The sequence below is a fragment of the Sitophilus oryzae genome, unplaced genomic scaffold (assembly GCF_002938485.1).
Source record: "Sitophilus oryzae breed Bouriz unplaced genomic scaffold, Soryzae_2.0 scaffold_1165_pilon_pilon, whole genome shotgun sequence".
NCBI classification, from domain to species: Eukaryota; Metazoa; Arthropoda; class Insecta; order Coleoptera; family Curculionidae; genus Sitophilus; species Sitophilus oryzae.
The window spans coordinates 414,022-436,216 of record NW_022145799.1 but is presented as its reverse complement, the minus strand read 5'-3'; the positions used below and the strand labels follow the sequence as shown (position 1 = coordinate 436,216).

Genomic DNA, 22,195 nt, shown 5'->3' with positions numbered 1-22,195 from the left:
AATTATTGTTTTTATTAACTGGCACTGCAATGAATTGTAATTTCTAAACGTTCAATCCTATTACTCGAAACCGCATTCGAATCGCTTGATGTTTAACGCGCTAATAATATGCGGCTGCCTTACAATATCACACACTCATCTATATTTAAAAACATTGCGTTGAAAAGCGGTACTACGCCTTTATTGCATTATAAAATCGAAGCTTATCCTCAAACTTTATTTCGAGCAAACTAATATACAGGGTGAGCAATGCAGTGTTCTGAAAAAAAATCCACATCAGATTCCTGTTTTTCAATACCGTATGATCGAAAAAAAAACAGCGTCAAAGACGGCTGGAGAATGACAAACGATGATAATTTTGGCGAGGTCAATCTCTAGATTCATTTACTAAACATTGACATAAAACCCAAAACTAATTAGATAGAAAAGAAGATTAAAAAAGGATAGAACGTTTCCACGCACACAAATCGTTTTTAAAAAATATTTTTCTTCTTGAATTTTAAACTACACCACATTTAAAAATCATTTTTACTCAATATAATCACAAGATTAAACGAACTTACCTGAAGTGAAGTTCAATCTTGATTATATGAAGGTCTCGTCGAAATAAATAAGTTCCCTCCCACCCTCAACCTCATTTTACAACAACATAATAAGTATCTTTAAATTGACTAAATAAGAAATGATGCAAGGGCATATAATGAGGTAAGGGAGCAGGGAAGCGAGGGGCATGTTGAAATTTGTTTGTTTAGGCTTTAAAATGTGTGGTCGCAGCACGCAGAAAAGGGTACTACATTGTACTTATTTATGAGACGAGACCGCATATAAACATAAATTATACTCTCTTTTATTACTCAGATAAGATATCGACAGACGATGACAGAAAAAACGCAGATGACATCCATACCAATCCATTTATTTCACTAAAAAAAGTTTTTAATAATTTTTAGGTTAACTATGGATGGGTTTATTATAGATCCCAACCAGTTTTATTGGTTTATTTCAAAAATGACTGTTCATATTTCAATATTATTGGAGTTACGGAACGATGAACGATGCACGGACGCAGATGCGTATGAACTCTACTTAAGATTTTTGAGGCTTGTCAAACTTTTGCCAAATTATAGGTTATAATTTGTGTCAAATTATGTCAAATATTGTTGTTTTGTGTTTTTTGAACTTAATTGGAGGGAAAAATAGAGGGAAAATTAACTATAGCAAATAATTAACTGTTCAAACTAATAATACTGTCCTAAATTAACTGTCCACAGAGCCACCAATAAAATTTGTATACTATCTCGTATATGGTACTAAAAACCGGAGTAACTGTAAAATATCAGATTTTAGTACTCCGCAGAGAGATGTCAAAAGGTACTGATTTAAAAAAAATAAGATTAAAGTTAATTAATCAACTTTTAAGGTATAAAATCAGTAAATGTTAATATTAATAAAATATTTTGTTTTATTTATGTCCTGTTTTATTTATTCCTGTGCAATATTAAAAAAAATTATTTGTACAGAAGTTATATTAATAAATATAATAATTGTGGGAATTTTTTTGAAGTTTGAAAGTAAGAAATACATAGTTCTTTTGTTTAAAATACTCACTTGTTTGTTTTATATTAACATAGACCATAATTTTAAAAAAATGACTCGATTAATTTTTTTCAGTTTAATACAGTATTTTTAGAATATTGTGAAGTAATCACTAGACATTTTAAAATATATTAATTTCATTCTATGCGTTCCATTTGTACCAACTTATTTCTTTGTAAAATAAAATCTGTCAAGGATTTTGTCGTTGGACACACTATACAACCATCATCTAAGCCAAATTCAAACAGTGTGAAAATATATTTCAAACTTTTTTTATATTTCTCGAACACTGGATCACCCTGTAGTCTCTCCTTTCTTATAACAAACGTTGTAGAGATGAAAGAGCGTTATTTTTAGGTAGCAGATACAACGAACATTAAAAAATTTACTATTAGACTACAAAATTCCCAAAATATTGCCGTGTGTTTATTTTAAAATATATATGTTGGAAAATAACACGCTTTTAGTGCTAAAATACTTTAAGGCGTGACCTTTCAACATTCGTTCGATTCAATATCGATCCAAGAAATCATTTTTGAATCAATTCCAAGCACACGCAATAAATTCTAAAATAAATTGAGTATTAGATCAATTTTTTGACTAATTAGATTTAAATAAAAAAATACTATTATTTATTTTATTCCTTTTTTACCCTTCTAAATAAGGGATGTGGACAACATAATTTCTAATTTTAGTTAAATAAATCTTCCATCTAGTCGAAATCCTACAGAGTACCACAGAAATATGCTTTAATTTACATAGAGTAATTATGTTAAACAGTGCTGTTATACCAGCCGCAACAGATAGTGTTAATGCGTTTTCTATGTACGAGAGAAATGTATGCTCTAGAGACGACATACCAAACATTTTGATCGATCTATTCATACCCGTCGGATTATTGTCGATGCTTTTGAAACCAGTTTCTGTTAACCAGATAAACCAACAAAAAGAAAATGAACTGTTTTTTTTTAATACCGAACGAAATGAAGAAAGAAAAAAGTTTTCAAAAAATAACCTCGCCCCAAAGGTAGGTACAGACATTCTAGTACAGGGTGTCCCAAAGAGAGATCAAATTACAAAACGTTTAGAAAACATTTGCCATAATATTTGACCTGCTTCGTATATCTTACGATTGGGACACCCTGTAAAGATATTGTTATTACTACAACAAACTAAATAAATAATATTTAACTTTTTAATTATTATTTCGCCATTAACTAATTTATTGAAAAGCTAACACTTATCGTGTCCTTTTTCTGACCCCTAGAATCGTTTTAAAATTATTAAAATCTGTGATTTCTTTGTAATAATTATTTCAACTAAATATTAATTTTAAATTAATAACGTAACTATATATATTTAATTAAAAATCGAGAGTCATTTTAAAGACTACGTTCATTAATATAATATTTGTTCATTAAATAAAATAAATTTCCTGTTTGAGGAGTTAATGATAAAATTATCAATAATTATTAATTTCAATAGAGAGAGATATTTCATATACAATTTATATTCTATGTTTTAATTATATTTTTTGAATATACACTATTCTGAAAGGTATGTTAAAAACAACAAATTTGTTTAGTAGGTCTGGTATTATAAAATCTATATACTTACAAGGTTTAGTAATTTATTAACACCAACACACAGTCAACTAACAAGGTGAACTTACCTAAAACAAAAAAGAAATTATTAATACAATATCTATATAAACTCTTACAAAAAGTTGTTTTATATTATACAGGGTGGCAAACGATGTTATAAAATCGCTTTTGTTTATTATATTAATGAAGAAATTTTATACATGATAGTGCATCTTTATCACTAGATGGGCCTATATTTTAAATAGCAAATCTGACGTTTCGTTTTCGAGCCATTGTCGGTATCATCTGGACAAACGAATTAAGAGTGCCAGTACTTCCAATTTACTTCAAAAATTCAATAATATATCTAGTATTTGGAACTTAAAAGCGTCAGATTTGTAACTTAATTGCACCATTCTTATAAAAGAAAAAAAGTGACACAATAACGAATTGGTATTTATTTTAAAATATGTCTTCAAGTAACCCAAAGAAATATTAATGATTTTACAATATTTAGTTTTTTTTTCGAATATCCTGGAAAGTATTCGGATATCTTTAATTTGCAAAATGGCATTGCATCGGCGATAAAAACGCGCAACTTTACCATAATTTGGCCTTTTTAGTATCTCTTATGGTATTGTCTATCATCCCCGACTTTGGTCCCTCTACATCTAGATTTAAGAAATAAACCCAGAGAACCAATATCATGATATTTACAGATATGTTTTGCCTCTAGCTTAAATTTCTTTGATGTATTTTCTACATACTCATTACTTCCAAATTATGTTTCATATTCAATCGTCAAATTTTTCTTCATTAACTTAGATGAGTTTTTGCCTTATACAAATAGATTTACATAAAAAAATAACGAGTTCAAGATCCTATCAGGACAGATAAACCGAATCGATGTCTAAACAAACAACTGCCTTATCGAAAAGAAATGTTTCACTTTGACTCGATCGAGGTTAGAGATCAATAATATCGTTATTGATACAACAATCGAAGACTTTTGAAGAAAAACAAAAGCCTTCTTGGGATATCAGGGTAGAAAATACAATGTGTACGTTGAAACGAGGCATTGTTAAAGTTAATTAGTACAAGATTGTGGTGTTTGTCGTTAAATAGTAAATAAGCTTAATTAATTTGAACCAACATTGATACTAAGAAGGTTTAAAGATTAATAAGGCTTCTTGTTATCAAATAGTAAACTCTACAGATACCAAGAAATCTAAAGATAAAGAGCGATTAGTGTATTAAACAGAAAATATATCAACTAAAATTGGCAATTCATAGTCTTTTAAGAATTGTTCATTACTGTCAAAAGTGCTTCACAAAGAAGATGTAGAATGTAGGATGTTTAGGAGAGGGGTTAATCACCTTACAGATCTATTGTACGTTCCCCTTACTTGACAGACGACATTCAACAAATGACAGAAATTACAATTTGCCTGTAAAATAAAATGACAGACACAACTGTCACTGTCAGAGATCCTCCGGTTGGACAGACTATATTAAGAAAATTACAAATTTCTGGATATTATTCCACTAAAACCAACCATCTAAAAATGAAAATATATTTTCTCATTTTGCAACTTCCTGGTGATACAAATTTACTTTTTCTTTCACTTAAGCTCTTTGTTCAACGAAGACGTTTAAATTCATTAATTTTTAAGTGATCCATCCTTTCATCTTCTGTTGATGCAGCTTATTAGAATCGTTTGCTTCTTTTCTACGAGTCTATTTGATAAAAGAGAGAACCAAATACAAAGTTAATTTTCTATTAAACGGTCTAAAGATCTGTTTAAACAAACCAGGGCGGCGCGGCTATTTATGTGGCTGGGTTTTGTTTACCTTGTCAACTTATTTGTTTGCTTCATCTTCTTTGGATATCGATAAATAACGAGAGGACATTCGAGAAGCGATATTGTAACGATCTTGACGGTTGAATCATTATGAGTTTTTAATGATAAAAGTAAACAAATTGATTGGTACTTGAAACGGAGCGAATCAACAATGATTAACGAAACAGTTATGATTTTGTTATTTGTAAAATCGACATATTTTTCAATGAAAAAATATTACTATTTTTCAATACAACTATACTGTCCAGTGTTCAATAACGGCTTATTTTTATCCACACTGAAAAAAATGATCTCTCAGTCGAAATGAATATGACTTTGATCTAAAATATTGGCGCTTTTCAATAGGGCCAAGAACGACGTTTCTTTGCCCAAAGCATTAACTATCTTTTCATAAGCTTTAAAAAATTACTTTAGAGAATAGAAGAATCTATCTGTCCAAAGTATTTCACTCTTGACCCAAAATTAATATGCAAAGAAGTTCTTGCTACAAGAACAATAGTCTCTTTGATTCATGCAAAAATTCTTGATTGAAAAGGGACATTTCTTGATTAAAGAGACACTTTTCTTAAACCAATAGCGAATACCATTGACTCAACTAAAGTTTATTTTAATCTAAGAGAAGTCTATACATCATATACAAACATATTACGAGGTATATTATTTTCTGATAAATTTAGGTTTTCCTGGTCTGTAGCCAGTAAAGTGATATTGTTTTCCTCGATAGTAGTTATTTCTGTTAAAATTCCATGGACAGCCCATATCACAAATATCGAAGTCTACAACAAAATAGGCAGAGAAAGAGAATTTCTCAATATAATAAAAATAAGAAAAACATCAAACTTAGGGCATATATTGAGAAATGAAAAATACCACGTCTTACAATTGATAGTTAAGGGTAAGATTGAAGGAAAGAGAGGTCTCGGCAGGAAGAAACTATCTTGGTTGAGAAACATCAGAAACTGGACTCACCTAACTTTTGAAGAACTCATAAGGAAAGCCGAGAATCGTGAAGGCTTTGCCAATGTGATCGCCAACCTCCACGAAAGAGACGGCACGTAAAGAAGAAGAAGAATAGTCGTAATTTCCAAGCCAACTAAACGACTTTTTCGATCAATTTTTATTTTTGTTGTTTATTCTATGTTTAACACGAATACACTTTCAATACATAAACGCGGATTTTTCATCCAAAGATATTTTCGTCAAGCGTATTACAGATATAACGCATTTTAATATGGCAACACTGTCGCTTTCAGTTCCACACAGTCTTCGATATGCCTTTGCTAGCCGAATTAGAAAAAATGAGTGTTTTATGCGTTGGCCGCAGAACGAGTAGAGGCTCCACCGTACAGCACTTGAGACGTAAGGGAAAATCAAATCAGCCTTGTCACGAATTTGTCCATTAGGTTATGTATCTTAAGAAACAGCCGGGATGATCCCCAAAAAGATGGAAAACCATCAACTATTTCAATCATTATTGGTTGCTCCATACAACGTTGCAAACAAAGTAAAATAAATCCGTACGGTTCAATATTAAATAAATAAAAACAAACAGTAAACAAGTAAAATCGGTTTAAAAGTGAACAAGAACCTTGACTCTTGCAGACATCTGTGTTCTGATGTCACCTGAATACAATAATTTGCATCGACAATCAGACGCATTGTCTGCAGCTTAAAAATTATATATTTCCATTATTCATGACAAAAGAGGATGGTCGCCAAGCGTAATGGCTAAGTTATTTCAAGTTCGTAATTATAGTATTTATTGAAAATCGCGCATGGCTTACTCCATAAATGCGGACATTCGAAAGTTAAAAACAAGCATATTATGTCCTCTATATTAGTGAAAAAAAACCGTGTATTCAACTAATAATAAAATATAGGCCTGACTGTAAAGCGCCTCTACTTTTACTTATTTTTCTGAGATATGTGTACGTTGTCCTTTATATTATTTTCTTTATATTATGTAAAACAAGAAATAGTCATCTTCAAGCAGCCTTAAGAGGGATCAACTCAGTAAACATCAATTCGAGGTTAGTCGAAGAATGCCTAGGGAAGATGAACAAGCAAGCCTACCAAGAGAGAGAAGGCAATGAAAAATCAAACGAACTATCTAGAAAAGGAGCGAACACTCCACTAACTGAACCAGAACCATTCTGCTTCCCAAATGGAAACCAACTTAGAGCAGAACTCAAGAACCTGGAAGACTCCATCCTGGAAGACTACCGGTCTAAGACACTCGAAGCAATTTCTCAGAACTTACGGCCGAGAAAAATCAAAGATTTTCTTTGATTTAAGTAAGAACAATCTTCCGATTGTCACGTGGTTCTTAACAGTTAAAATTGCGCAAGAGTGCTATCGTTTAACAATAAAATAAAATCAGGTGATAAATTTTGCTTGTTAATCAGATAATTCTTTTCTCTAAAACAGAAGTTTTATGTAGAAGAATACCTATCTATAGTGTCATAAAAACACCGTAAAAATCGTTAAAACACCATGTATGTCTTTAGAAACAGAAACGAGAACATCTCACCAAATATCGACACACAAGGACAAGAGAACAATTTTGTGTTTATTTCAAATTAAATTGATGACAAACACATGTTTGATTTGAAAAAAATATGGTAAAATGAAGAAAACACTATAGAGCACATCTGTGTAGTTTTACACATAACAATGTAATTAATACTCTATAATATATCTATATAAAACCAATGAACAAACAAGTACCTATATCTTTACATTTTATTAATTTATAGAAATTTTAAATATTTTTTTTGAAAATGTTACATCCCCAGTTAAATCAAATTTTATCTTGATTAATTTTTATGAACCATAACTTTTTTTATAAAGAAAAACATATATTTGCATGCAATGGTTTCATTTCAAAATCAGCCATAATTATGATGGTACAACATATACGATTTAGAATAGATTCTAGATACTAATGTAACTGGTTGGTGTGGAGATACGGTTTATAACACAGACAGGTCAACGTTCTTCAGGAAGGAAATTTTTCAACAAGAAAAAATTACTCACATTAAAAAAAGGAACCTGAAATGTGTATCATTTGGCAAAGAAACAACGTGTGAAAATAATTATTACAATTATGTCGAGGATATAGCAGAAAAAAAAACTAGATTCAATTTAAAATAACTGGAGCATTACCGTATAATGAAATAAAACATGAACTTAAGTTATGAATACACGCAAAAAAATTATAGAGTTCAATCATAATAATACAAAAGTAAAAAAGTCTTTAGGACTTAGGTCGGGACTGTATGGAGGATGGTCCAATAATTCGATGTTTTCTTGCTTTAAAAACTCAATTGTTTTTCGAGCTGTGTGGGAACTTGAATTGTCTTGGTGGAAGATCATTCGTCTTTAAGGGTTGGTTTTTCGACACTCAGCAAATACTTCCGGCAAACAAATAGATATGTACTAATCAGCACTAACAGTTCTTTGATATCCCAGAGGAATTGTTGCTACATCACCCGTTTTTGAGACAAATGTTGCCACCATTTTTTGTAAACACTTCGAGAATGGATAACTTTGGTCGGTTTTGGTTAATCTCATTCAATAAAATCTCATTTCAATAAATGGCCAAAAAATAAATAATCTACTATCTTTGCAGATGATACAGCACTACTCGCTAGCAGTCAAGATGAGCTAATCAATTTAGTAAATAGGGTAGAAAACGAAAGCAATCGGCTCCGTCTGGAACTAAATACACAAAAAAAAAACAAAATCATGATAGTTGATAGGCAACATAACAACCATCCAAATATAAGTCATATCGACCGCTTTGAAGTCGTTAAGTCATACGTATACCTGGGATCACTATTGACAAATACAGGCACATCGGAAGAAGAGGTGAAGCGTTGGTGCAACATGGCAAAGGTAGCTGTTGGGAGACTGACCAAGATCTGGAAAGACCGTCAGAATTCAAGAGCCATCAAAAACCAGCGAGTCAACTGTTTGGTACTCCCAATATTGACGTATGGCTGCGAACCGTATCCCATCATGGGATACTCATCATGGGATCCCCATGGACTGAACGCCGTACAAACGTTTCCATTATAAATGAACTTAATATTACCAACAGGCTTTCCTGTAAAATCCGACTAAAACAATTAAAATATTTTGGACATATAATGAGGAAAAGTCCGGACAATATGGAAAGACCCATAATTCAAGGCAAGGTGGAGGGACGTAGACCACGTGGCCGCTCTCCGACTCGATGGATAGACCAGATCACGACTAGATGTAGCAAGCCAATGCACGATGTCATCGAGATGACAAAAGACAGAGGCGCATGGAGAAAAATCATCCATGATGTTACGCTGACCACTACACTCCCTAATGGGAGTCAGGACTGAAGAGAGAGAAATGGCTATAATTGCTTTCTGTTCTTCTGTCAACAGATGCGGTATCCAACAAAACTTTTTTTTTTGAATTGAGGTCTCTAAAATGCCCAATAATGCTTCAACTTCACGATATGTGGCATGTCAATCTTCTTGGATCAGCTTACGTATAGTATCTACGTTTTCCTGGGTTGCTGCCGTTGTTGGTGGACCTGTTCTTGGATTGACGCTAAGACCAACCTGTCCACGTTTAAATTCTCCATAGCAACGAGAAATTGTCGACTAATATGGTGTTTCATTGCCGAAAACAGAAGCCAACTCGGCAAAGCATTCTTGTTAAGATCTGCGAGTAAAAGGTTGAGGCAACTGTCTTCGAAGTTTGTAAAAAATGATTGCCCGAAAATTTTCATATTCTTTATGTGATAAATTCAGAAAGAATGATAATCAATTTCTAACTACATCATTATTTGAAAAACATGTATTCAAATACAATTCAATTAAATAAAATCCTCGATATTCTCTGTAAGCTGTACGTCAGCACAACGTTACATATAAACATTGTTCGTCAGAGAAGACGACAAGAAACACTACGATTCCCGATGTTTTGTTTATTTGTGCAAGGCAGAACTGAGTAGAACCATATGTCCGCCTTATGCATCCGTTTGTACGAAGAATTTTATGGTTGTCATGGAATTTTCAAAGAATCGACTATATGGGGGGTTTGCTTTTTTAAAAAATTTGAAACCTGAGCTATACTTGGATATACGGACTGATAGAGATACAGTCTACCCTATGAATAAAAATATTAAAGAAAGGAGAGCATATCTACAAAGTTAGGTGAGCACAAAGTGGGATTAAAATGGCTGAATTAAATTCAGGTTCGCCAGTGGCGTCCTAATTTTAGTTAAAACGTGTTAAAAAGTAGTTTGTTTTGTTTTACGTTGTTAATAAATGTTTTTAGTTGGTAAAAAATTGTTAAAAATACATGTTTCTTATTAAAACAGATAAGTTATAATAATTATTTAACAAATAGATAATAATATCAATAATAATTAATATATAAAAATATCAGATACGCTACTGAAACACCAAAATCACATTGACGTACCCTAATTATTTTTAATTTAAGGAAGTTAATTCTAAGGGAATTTTATAATTGATTGATTTACACTGCACAACTATTTTACAGTCTTTTTTCTGAAATTCGCAATATTGTCATTTTAAATTCTGACAGAATATCCGTCTACATTTACTATCTCTAAACAAAACCAATTGTAAAGTAAATAATAAACAACATAAAATAAGCTCAGAAAAACCAATCCGGAAAATTTCAAATCAAATTGAAATGTGTCAATTGAAACGTCAAACGGAACTGTCAAAAATGGATCGTCGATTCTTTTTGTTCAAAGAATCGACCTTATAATGTGACGTTGTATACCTAATTTGGTTGTTGTTTATTAGCAATTCGATTGGCAAGAAAGAATATATTTACTCCTCGCAGGGTATAGTATCTATTTGAAAGATTCATCTTGTTAACGTCTCTATTTTCTTGGCTCTGGTGCACAATAGGTCCCCACGCATTTAACACTTTTTTGGGATTTTTTTGCAAGATTATCTTAAACTGAATATTTTTAAACATAAAAATTGTTGGATGAATGTGTTTTATCTTTAAAAAGCGGCAAAAAAACGTATTTTAGGTACAGGCGACGGACAGTAAATATGTTAAATTTTCTACACGGATTCAGTAAAAACATCACATATTAGTACTTTATTACCTTATATAGACGTGGAATGATCTAATTTAAGCACAAAAATGTAACGAATCTTCTTTGTAAGCATAAAAATAAGAAAATATATTTATTTACATCAGCTCAAGCTAGCAATTTTATGACTTTTTCGATTGACAGTTAATCGATCATCGGTATGTCATCTATGGCCTTCGCATAGAATTTGCGACGTTGTCAATAAAATTACTTTATATGATTTTCTTCTGAAATAAAGTTGTTGTGGAGGGACTTAAAACGGTAAGTTATCACTTTAGTGCAACAAAAATTGAACTGTCTAGTAGCTTATTCGTTAGTGTGGATTATTTTAAAGCAATTTCTGAAATAAAATTTGCGGATTTTTCAGGTTCTACGAAAATATAAGTTTTTTTAATATATACTGTTTTTCGACGCGTAATCAATGAAGTTTTGTCATTAGGCTCAATTAGGTTAGCCTGGTTATTTGGAAGGTGGTAATGCATTGGTTAGCCTGGTTATTTGGAGGGTGTTAATGCAATGGTTAGCCTGGTTATTTGGAGGGTGGTAATGCATTGGTTAGCCTGGTTATTTGGAGGGTGTTAATGCATTGGTTAGCCTGGTTATTTGGGGGTGTTAATGCATTGGTTAGCCTGGTTATTTGGAGGGTGGTAATGCATTGGTTAGCATGGTTATTTGGAGGGTGTTAATGCATTGGTTAGCCTGGTTATTTGGGGGTGTTAATGCATTGGTTAGGTTAGGTTAGATAGGCTGGTTATTTGGAGGGTGGTAATGCATTGGTTAGCCTGATTATTTGGAGGGTGTTAATGCATTGGTTAGCCTGGTGATTTGGAGGGTGTTAATGCATTGGTTAGCCTGGTTATTTGGGGGTGTTAATGCATTGGTTAGGTTAGGTTAGATATTCTGGTTATTTGGAGGGTGGTAATGCATTGGTTAGTCTGGTTATTTGGAGGGTGTTAATGCATGGTTAGCCTGGTTATTTGGGGGTGTTAATGCATTGGTTAGGTTAGGTTGGTGGGGAGTGTTTGGAAGTACGCAGATCACATCCATTTCGGAATCTTACTGAACAAATCCGGGAAAAATATATTTTTAAACAATTGTGCTAAATACTGTGTAATGATTTTATTGTCCATTTATTTTTATAGTGTTTTTGTTTTGCCTCGTTTATTATATTTTTAATTTTTCGTGTTCTTAAAGTGCGTACTAAATGTAAAAAAAATGAATATAAAGTAGAACGTTTTCGTCGATTTTACACAGGATGAGTATGGCAACACTGTGCATAACCTTGTATTTTACTGTCTTTATGAAGGTTATAATAGGGAGTTTTCGCATTGAAATGTAGTGAAAATTTGGAATTCTCAATTATTTTTTTTCGTAGAAAAAGTGGTTCATCCAACAATTTTTTTTCTTTTAAACCATTCCATTAACTATGGGATCCACATTAAAAATTAAAAAAACCACGATTTCGTGGGGACCTGTTCTGCACAAGACCCTATTTTCTTTTTTGTTTAAGTTATTTTGCGTAAAACTCGTTGATATTTGCAATTTTCCTCCGAAAACCCCATCAGAGTTTACGATAAACTTAGAACTTTACGACTTTCCTGCACCAAGTTGAAAGACCTTATTCGTTTTTCGCATCAAACTTAAACGAGTTTACGATTTAAATTTAGTTGAGAATATCGAACGAAAGCAAAATGGCCGAAAAGCAGGACCGGGCTGAAACGTATAAGAATTTTTTGGTAAAAAAAGCACACTTTCTTTGGTGCAAACTATTTTATATGAAAATTAGACGTTATGTTTAAGTTCAATATTCATTACAAGTGATCAGACGTACTTCATTATGTAAATTGTATGGGAGGAAGGAAGTTAATCACCACGACCTTATAGATCTATTGTATCCCCCTTTCTTGAGTTATCACTCAGCATACAGTCTCAGGGCTTTGACAAAAGCCAGTATCCGACACGGTTTTACAGAGGTTAGTTCTCCATCTCCGATATCACTCTTACCAAAGTAATGTCTTCTAGGTGATGAGGAAGATGATGACTCAGAACCAGTCTCTTCATTTTTCCTATTACCCACTGACACACGGGAAATGTTTTCTACTATAAAAAATTTAAAAAATAAGAGAGCAGTGGGAGATGACGAAGTTCCTATTTTTGTCCTAAAAGAAGTAGCAAATAGTATCTCAGAGCCATTAGCGTATATTATAAATCTATGTTTTATGACAGGGACATTTCCAAATAGCCTAAAAAATGCATATATTCGGGCAATATTTAAGAAAGGTGCAAAAGATGATGAGAGAAATTATAGGCCGATATCTTTATTACCAAACATCAGTAAAATTTTTGAGCAGGTCTTACATAAGCGTTTGATAGATTTTGTTGAGAAATACGAAATTATATCGGATAAACAAAACGGTTTCATGAAAGGAAGATCAACAATACGAGCTTTATACCAAGCATTATCTTTTGTAATAGAGTCCTTAAATAATGGAAAACAAACTTTAATAATGTGTTTAGACCTTTCTAAGGCATTCGATAGTGTCGAACACAAATTTTTATTAATGAAATTGGAGCGATTTGGAATTAGGGGAACTGCATTAAAATTATTCGAATCATATCTAAGCAATAGAACTCAGCAAATCGTAGAATATGATGATTATGGCAAAAGAGTTATCCCAAATAAAATAGTGCTAAAAAAAGGAGTATGGCATAATATTTTGGGGAAACTCGAGCGATATCGGGAGAATTTTGCTTTTGCAAAAGAAATGCATACGTTCAATATTTAGAATGAAACCCACGGAGAGCTGTAAAAATTATTTTATTGAACAAAAAATACTAACAATAACAAGTATATATGTTGTAGAGTGTATAATGTTTGTTTATGATAACTGGCAATTTTTCAAAAATTTGAAACTAACTCACAATTACCCTACGCGAAATAAGTCCTATTTAGTCGGAGATAAATATAATTTTAGCTACCTACAAAAAAATGTTGATTTCTCATTAATAAAAATGTACAATTTCCTTCCCGAATGTGTTCGAGGTTTGGCAAGAAACAAGTTAAAAGCCACATTAAAAATCTTTCTAGCAAAGAAAGCCTTTTATTCATTAGAAGAATTTTACAGATCCGATAAAGCTGTGTTTATAAGTCTGATATCTAATGTGTAATATTTGTTGTTTGTATATATTAATTCTATCGTTTTTTATTTCTTCTATGTATTTGCTTATTTTACTTAGTTAAGATCTTAGTTTAATTGTAGTATTATCTTAACTGTAATTATATTATTTTGGTGTGAAATATTCTTATTTGACAATGTTTCCATGCCTGTTTGGGCTATTTTATGTGTTTTTATTGTAAACATTGGAAATAAATAAAGAGGTGTTCTGGTGATTCCCCATTTTCCCCACAGAATCTACATTGGCCGTCGTTGCTTAGCTTCAATCTAATGAGGTGTTCATTGAGGAGAAGGTGTCCTGTTAAAAACTCGGTGACAATCCCAAGAATTTTCTTACTCAAATCAAGAAAAATCTTCGATTTTTCTCGGTCGTAACGTTAAGTCCTGGGAAATTTCTTTTAGTGTCTTAGACTGTTGGAGGATTCCCATTCCAGGTTACGGATGGAGTCCAGTTTTCACTTGTTGGTTTTCCCTTGGGAAGCAGAACGGTTCTGGCCCAGTTAGCGCAGTGTTCGCTCTTCTACGTAGATTGTTTGCTTTTTCATTACCTTCTATCCCTTGGTGAGCTCGCACCCACAGTAGGAGGACTTTATTTTCCTTTTCCAATTTGTTCAGATTCTCTAGGCATTCTTTGACCAACTTCGAATTGATGGTTAATGAGTTTTCGTCATTATAACGTACAGTCCATTATTCAGACCCGATGTCCGTCCCCAAAATTCATCCGCCATTAAACATACCCGTAAATTGAATAAAATAAATTAAAAATTATGTTCCCTTAGAAAAAATTAACGAGTGGAAACAAAAATTATACTAAAATAGATATAAAATGGGTGAAGGTTTTTCAGCATTTTTCTTTGGAAGATATTTCCTACTTTTTAGCCGACCATACCAATAGGTATGGTAGGCTATTAAGATCGGCAAAGAATTTTTTTTTTAATTTCACTCAAAAAGAGTTATTTGGGTCATAAATGACATAAATACAAAATATTTTCATGGTGTCTGTCTGTCTGTCCGTCTGTAACACGATAACGCAAAAACCGCTGAACCGATTTTAACTAAATTTGGCACAAAAATACTGTGGCACCCGAGAATCTGGCCATTAGTTTTTGGTGGGGGTGGGGTGTTGGTAAGGGGGTTAAAAATTTTAAAAAATTGTAACCCCAAAATTACAGTAGCTAGCGAAACGCGGTTTTCAAATTAAGATTAGGAATAATATTTGCAACAAAATTTGTAATAACATCAAAATTAATTAGTGTAGATATATTACTAATATTAAACATATTTTAGTATGGGCGGCTATACGTGCCTCCCGGCGCCAATTTTTTTGTTTGTTTTTGCGATGACTAATGCCGCTCATAAAGAAAGGGTATTTACAACGGTCAATAAGTTTTAGAGAGGTACAGAAAAGATACAATTACCTCTACCTACTTTAAAATGCATGGTACCTAATTACAAAATGCAGAATGGAGGGGTTCTGAGAATATTTTGTCAAAAGAGATATTCTATTCATAAAAAAGATTCATTCCTCCGAAAATTATACAAGCGTTTTCGACAGAATGAAAATTTTTGTAGTTTCCATCATATTTTTTAAGGTTTTAGTTTTGTTTTTGTATTTTCTTAAATATATAAATAATAATAATAATAATAATAATTTTATTTTGAGAAGTTAAAAAAAGTTTAGCCCAATTATTTTTTTTTGAAGCTAGTCAGTACTATTCTTGTATCCGCCATTGGTTTACTCCAAATCTAATCACTTTAACCATAATGTAGCATTAAAACATTCTAAAATTTATAGATGAATTTAAATCCATTACAATCTAGTATTTTTAAAATGGTTTTGTCGTTTTTTTACTGTTTATAGACGTGTCCCTTGTTTAATTCATTATGAATTTTAATTCCTAAATAATAAACTTCAGATATATATTTTATTTGTTGTATCTTTACAGATATTTATAGTTAATAAAAAAATATTAAAACACAACAAATTACTTTAAATTTTATCATACAAAAAAAAACTAAAACCCAAAACATGACTAAATAAAATAATAGACACAAAATCAATTGTTTACTGTAGGAAAATCAGAAACCTAACAACAAATAATTTAAGAAAATTCTTTTGTTTCTTACTTCCTGCCAAAACCACACTGAAACACCATAACAATATACCGTAATTATGTCAGGATTGATTATTCATAACTTAGATCATATCGTATCCTCTAACGCAACAAAGTAAAGAAACAAAAAAAAATGGCTTTGGAACACGTGTGGGAATAACACGTTGTTTTCACCAAACAAAAGAAGCAAAACTTTACATTTATCCAACCAAGAATGTTGTTTGGACAAAAATGTAAACAAAACGTCTGGTAGATTTAAACCGGCAACGAGGGAACAGAAAAAAACGGACACGCCACTGTCGCAGGGCAAAACTATTGAGAAAGGTCGTCGAAAAACCGCTCTACCTCTGTCTGACTCACATCTGGACCGATCCAAAAACCTATCTCCATCTCGGACGGGACAAAATTAAAAATACATCGCTTTTGCCGTCGTGTGTCTGTCTCGGTAGCTTTTTCGATGAATTTTAACCTCAACCTCAAACCCAATCGAAGGTTAAAAACAGACATTGCCAAAACAACGTCCGAGTTTATTCACGTTTTCGTTCTTTCTCACACACAAAACTTACCGGGTAGTACATTCCCTGGGGAGGAAGAAAAAAAGCTCCGGCGCCCCACAGTTTGGCTGCTTTTCTGTAACGACAGTCTCGAAAAAAAAACACTCCGCACAAAGGCAAAATAAAACTGTTTGAAAAATTGGCACTGGCCTTCTTCTCGCTGCTGGTCTTGCTTCTTTTCACTTAATTTGTGTGTGTTGAGGGCCCCAAAACATGCGGATAACCAACGCCCGTACGGGGTTGAGCTGCTTCTCAAACTATACGGCGAACTACCCTGGCAACTAACAACATGGGGCACGCTTGTGTTCAAGCGGCGACTGTGTAGTGGGGTCAATCAATGAAACGGCAGATCGCGCGCATCCCATCCGAGTATCGTCTAGGCTACGAGACGCACATTGGAGAAGGACGTAGGTCAACTGGACCTGGTTTTTCTTCGTCGAAATAAATGTACAGGGTGTTTCAAAAAAAGTGCCGTCTCTCGTGGGGAGATTCCCCACGTAAAAATATGATTTATTTTTTTATATCAACATAGGTCCGATTCGGCTTTGTTTCGTAGTTACAGGGTGTTAAAATCTTCATTTTTTCGATTTATTATAATTTTACTCCAAATGTTTTTAGCGATTCAAATGAAAATTTGAGGGTTAGGTTAGGTATGGGTTATTACTGAAATGTGTTTTTTTTTTGCGCCACTGACTTTTGCGCCACTGACTTTTTTCTCTTAGCAAAATTGTGTAAGCCGTTTAATGCCGATTAAAAGTTGTATCTTAATATTTTGTAATTTTCGACCTCCTTGATAATCACAATTAGGTTACAATAAAAATAAAATTAATAAATTATTTATTTTATTATTAAATTTTATTAAAAATTATAACACTATACCGGGTGCGTCTCAAAAGTGACTCCCCCCTATACCTTTTTTATTTCTTCAGATAAAAAACGAGATTTCATATGTTAGTATATGACATAAATTGGGATTGATTGACACATTCAATTGTTTTTGGTCACTTCCTGTTTCACCGGAAATGACTACAACTTTTGATTTTTAAATGGCATCCCCGGTATATTTTTACTTTATTCGATAGAAAATGATATTCTGAATAGAATGCCGTATCATATGTCAACTTTTGACATTCTCGCTTAATAAAAAAATGTATTTTAAATTTCAATCTAGAGTGCCATGGCTATGTTAAAAACATTAATTCTTAATCAAGGAGCCTTGGAAAAATAGATTTGATCGTCTAATGTGTTAATTGTTTGTATTACACATATCGTTACAGTGTAAAAGTAAAAGTGTTTTGGTGTATTGTGGTGATTTAGTGTTTTTATTTTGCTGTGTAACACCAAAGGTTCCAACCCTCAACTGTAATAATAATTGAGATATCCTCGGTGTTCAGTTCTGTTTTCTGCTCATACACAGATAAAATTATTAAAAAATCCTAATTTTCTTGAATATGGACCATTGTGTTGATGAGGCTCAAACCAACATCTTTTTTTTATTTCAACACGCTGTATTTTTAAAACAAATCATTTTTAACCCTATGTTGATATGAAATTTTCTTGCTAAGCTCTGATAAATTTTAAGGCAAAATAAAAATTGCTATAACAAAAAAAAACAGTTTCTCTGAACTAGGTAGTAGCCTATAGTAGCTAGGAAGAACTTCCAAAACATTTTTATTTCGAGTTACGAAATCGATAGGTAGATGTAAAAGCAGTAAAAGTAAAAACTTTTTTTGTTGTAAAAAAGTCTAATAGCAAAAAATTGTTTAAAAAATCTTCTACTTTATTTTAAAACTGTAAAAATTACCTTAAAAAGATATTTACTTACCTATATAAACCAGACTTATAAATAATGTATATTTTACATGCGTATAAGCACAGAATATCTAGCTAGTATAAGTAATACATATAACTATAATTTATAGTATTTGTTGCCATTAATAGGTAGGTATCTAATAAGGTAATTTCAGAATTCAGAAATGTATATTTTCCTCTAATCAGAACCAGGTCAATGACCCCACAGCATGCAGTTTCTAACAACTGTAGCTGCATTAAGTTATTATGATTAATTACAGAGATAGTTGTTTCTTGGTGCATTCAACGTATGAATACCAGATAAAATCAACGATAAGTTTGATACTATCTCATCTAAATTACCATGTTCCTTCGTCATTTTACTTGGATGAAAAATTTTAAAAAAAAATTGAAAAGAATCTTTATCATACCCAAATGTTCGAGTTGAGCGTTTCCCATTCTTTGTTCAGCTGTACGTTCATTAGTTCTTTGAAACTTTTCACCCGTCTAGCCATAATTTTTTTATTTTATTAACTCCAATTTAATGGAAAACTAAATAATTTGTTTATTTATACTTACGCTACTATTTTTGGGTAAAATACAAATCCACCGCTCACTACGATCCACAATTAACACTTGCGTGCTAACCCAACACAAACACCATCAACAATGCCGCTCATAGAATATCTTAAAAAGTCGTATTTGATGCCGACTGTGATGTCTAATTATAAGCTCAGACTTGATATTTTACATAGTCCCATAAAATTTGAATTCGTTGAATTGTTGTTCGAAATGCGTAGGTGTATAGGTATAAGGATTAAATGTTAATATGGAATATTTGGTTTAAAACTCGTAGAAAATTATATAAATAACATAAAAGGGGATAATCTACATGCGACGTACTAATAACAAATACATGTTTTTATACGCCAAGTACCGATTGGATTTAATCTCATTTTTAACACCGCCTGTTGCATTCAACGTATTCTAGACCGGTTTCAAAGAAACTCGTTTAAATTATTTACATCAAAAACTTACCCAGAGCATTCAGAATGCTTATCTTATTACGAAATAAGTTAAAAGGTATTTATCGTTTAAAGTTCTGCCGAATTATCACTGCATTCGCATGGTTTAAGAGAGAAAATGCAAATTTATTACATAGAATTAACTAAAGGAACTACTTACAGTGTAAAATATGTGTTTGGGTAAAGATTTCCACTGAAAATCGGCGATTTTTCACAGAGAATCCGCAAGTGGTTGGGAGATACAACAGATGACAAATAATACTACAAAAGGAATTTGTTTATAGTAGAAAGAAACGAAAGGTCGTTGAAAAGAAAAGCAAAACGAGCTAGGAACGTGTCTAGTGCTTCGAACAAAGATAGGTGCAAAATGAACGTCGCGCGCATACAGATTTCCATTTCGAATATTGATCATGTTCGGTTTTCTGGTGAAAATTGGATGTTCCGGAAGAAAAAAATACTGTATTTATTATGCCTCATTATCTAATTTTTCTGTTTAGTTATATATTAACAATCAAATCAGGTTTAAGTGATAAAATTACGTATACATTTCCAGAATTTCCATATAAAGAGACGAATAAAAATGTGCGTTTATTGAAGTTATTTTTTTCTATATTAAAAATCGAATCTTTATTGTGTTCCATAGGAAGCCACCTTCAGGGAAGTAGAAGCTGCATGTGAAAAGGGCTGTCTAGGAAAAAGTGGTTTGCCAAAAGTGACATGTATCAGACAATGCGTCTCGCCTTCTTGTTACAGAGATTTATATCAGCAAGACTTAGTAAGTTCATTAAGCTTAAACATAGGAATTCACAAAAAAACATTTTAAAATTTCTATTAGTAATTTAAATCAGTACTAGCGTCATCATTAAAATATATACAGTACGACTAGTACGACCCAGTATTCCGAAAATTAATAGCTCCATATCACATACCTATTTCTGTTTGGGATTTTTACCTCAATTATTTTGTAAAAATGCGGGCAATAGAGCAGCGCACATTTTAAAAATATTTTTTACACTAAATGTAATATACAGGGTGATCCGAACTGTATTCCGGACACTTCGGCAGCATATTTTGCAGATAAAAATAAGTAAAAAAGTTCATATAAATGTATGTCCTTAAATGTTTAGTTTCGGAGATACAGGGTGTAGAAGTTTCATTTTTATTTCGATTTTTTCCAAAAAAATTCTTAAGAAGTAACGTCAATATTTAGATGAAATTGGTGCCTGGGAGTTTTTTGACATGAGAAATTTGATTTTGATGTCAATATGACTCCTATTTGTAGAGGACGCCACCTGCATATTTTTTAACTGATTTGAAGAGTAATACCTTTTTGTCTGAAGAAAATGAATTAATATATTGAATATTTTCTTTTTCCAGTTGGAAGAGGGAGAAGTAGATGTAAGACTCAATTCATTCAAAGGATGTTTTATTCAAAGATACAACAAGTCCCGCCTGTAAACTGGCCATCCACGTCGACTCTGTTAGTTCAACAATAACTCATGAATTACACCTAGACTAATAATTAATAAATATATTTATTATTCGGAATTACAATGGAAAACATCTTTCACTTTTAGAATTAGTTAAAAACAGCGGATTAGATTTCAAGATATATGCGCAAGAAACGCCAAACATATTTTTTTAAGTATAACATCCGGAATTTAAAAAATAATAATACAAAGTATTATTTCCCTGTAACAGTGAGTTCCAAAAATAAATTATAGATATTTTCTCATAATCTCATATTTACATCATATTTTACAACCTAACCAAATTTCTGTATCTCTATATAGTTTAAAAAGTGGTCAAAATGCAAAAAGAATCTTTGGTAGTCACTGTCACTACGAAAATAATTAAAAATCTCAAAGCCACAGTTAGAAAAATAATACACAAAAAATATAAACACATTTGTAAATGCAATGATGTACAAATAAAAATAATATCAATAAAAAAAACAACCGCATCCGACCTTAACGTATAACGCATAACCATTTTCAACATACCACCGTACCTTGTACTGGTATTAATAAAAAATCAACTAACTATATACTAAAATCTTTACATATCACAATTAAATAATCATTTTCGACTATAGAGAAACTATATACAGTTGTAACTGAAATGTTTAACAAGTGAGTTCGCTACTGTTGCCGATATACAGGGTGTCCCACTTAAGATAGATACAAGCCATTATCTTGGTTGTTTGTTGAGCGATCTTTTTCATTTTTGGCAGGAGGCTGTATGGCTATAGGGTAGTTTACTCTTGGCTCGAAAAATATCAAACCCCATTAAAACGTACGTCTATGAGGTATCGCATTTCTTACCCTGGGCAAAATGTACGCCTTATAGCCATACAGCCTCCTGCCAAAA

The 22,195-nt window shown here is 32.2% G+C and overlaps 2 protein-coding genes across 4 annotated transcripts in view; one reads left to right on the top strand and one right to left on the bottom strand.

Annotated features, from left to right (window-relative positions):
- The window catches only part of LOC115887793 (RNA binding protein fox-1 homolog 2), a 134,819-nt gene extending 114,747 nt beyond the window's left edge, over nucleotides 1-20,072 (bottom strand). For 2 of the 3 annotated variants that reach the window (XM_030907292.1, XM_030907313.1), the window contains exon 1: nucleotides 17,022-17,347. In XM_030907292.1, coding sequence (XP_030763152.1) covers nucleotides 17,022-17,033 — 12 coding nt within the window. In that variant the 5' untranslated portion in view covers nucleotides 17,034-17,347. Of the gene's footprint in view, nucleotides 1-17,021; nucleotides 17,348-19,985 lie in introns of those variants that run through there. The other variant, XM_030907305.1, reaches the window with a different exon arrangement.
- Nucleotides 20,073-20,231: 159 nt separating this feature from the next.
- LOC115887841 lies at nucleotides 20,232-22,080 on the top strand. Its single transcript, XM_030907359.1, has 3 exons — nucleotides 20,232-20,407; nucleotides 20,469-20,600; nucleotides 21,203-22,080. Exons 1-3 carry the CDS (start codon nucleotides 20,294-20,296, stop codon nucleotides 21,281-21,283), a joined length of 327 nt encoding a protein of 108 aa, XP_030763219.1. The 5' UTR covers nucleotides 20,232-20,293; the 3' UTR covers nucleotides 21,284-22,080.
- The last annotated feature ends 115 nt before the right edge of the window (nucleotides 22,081-22,195 follow it).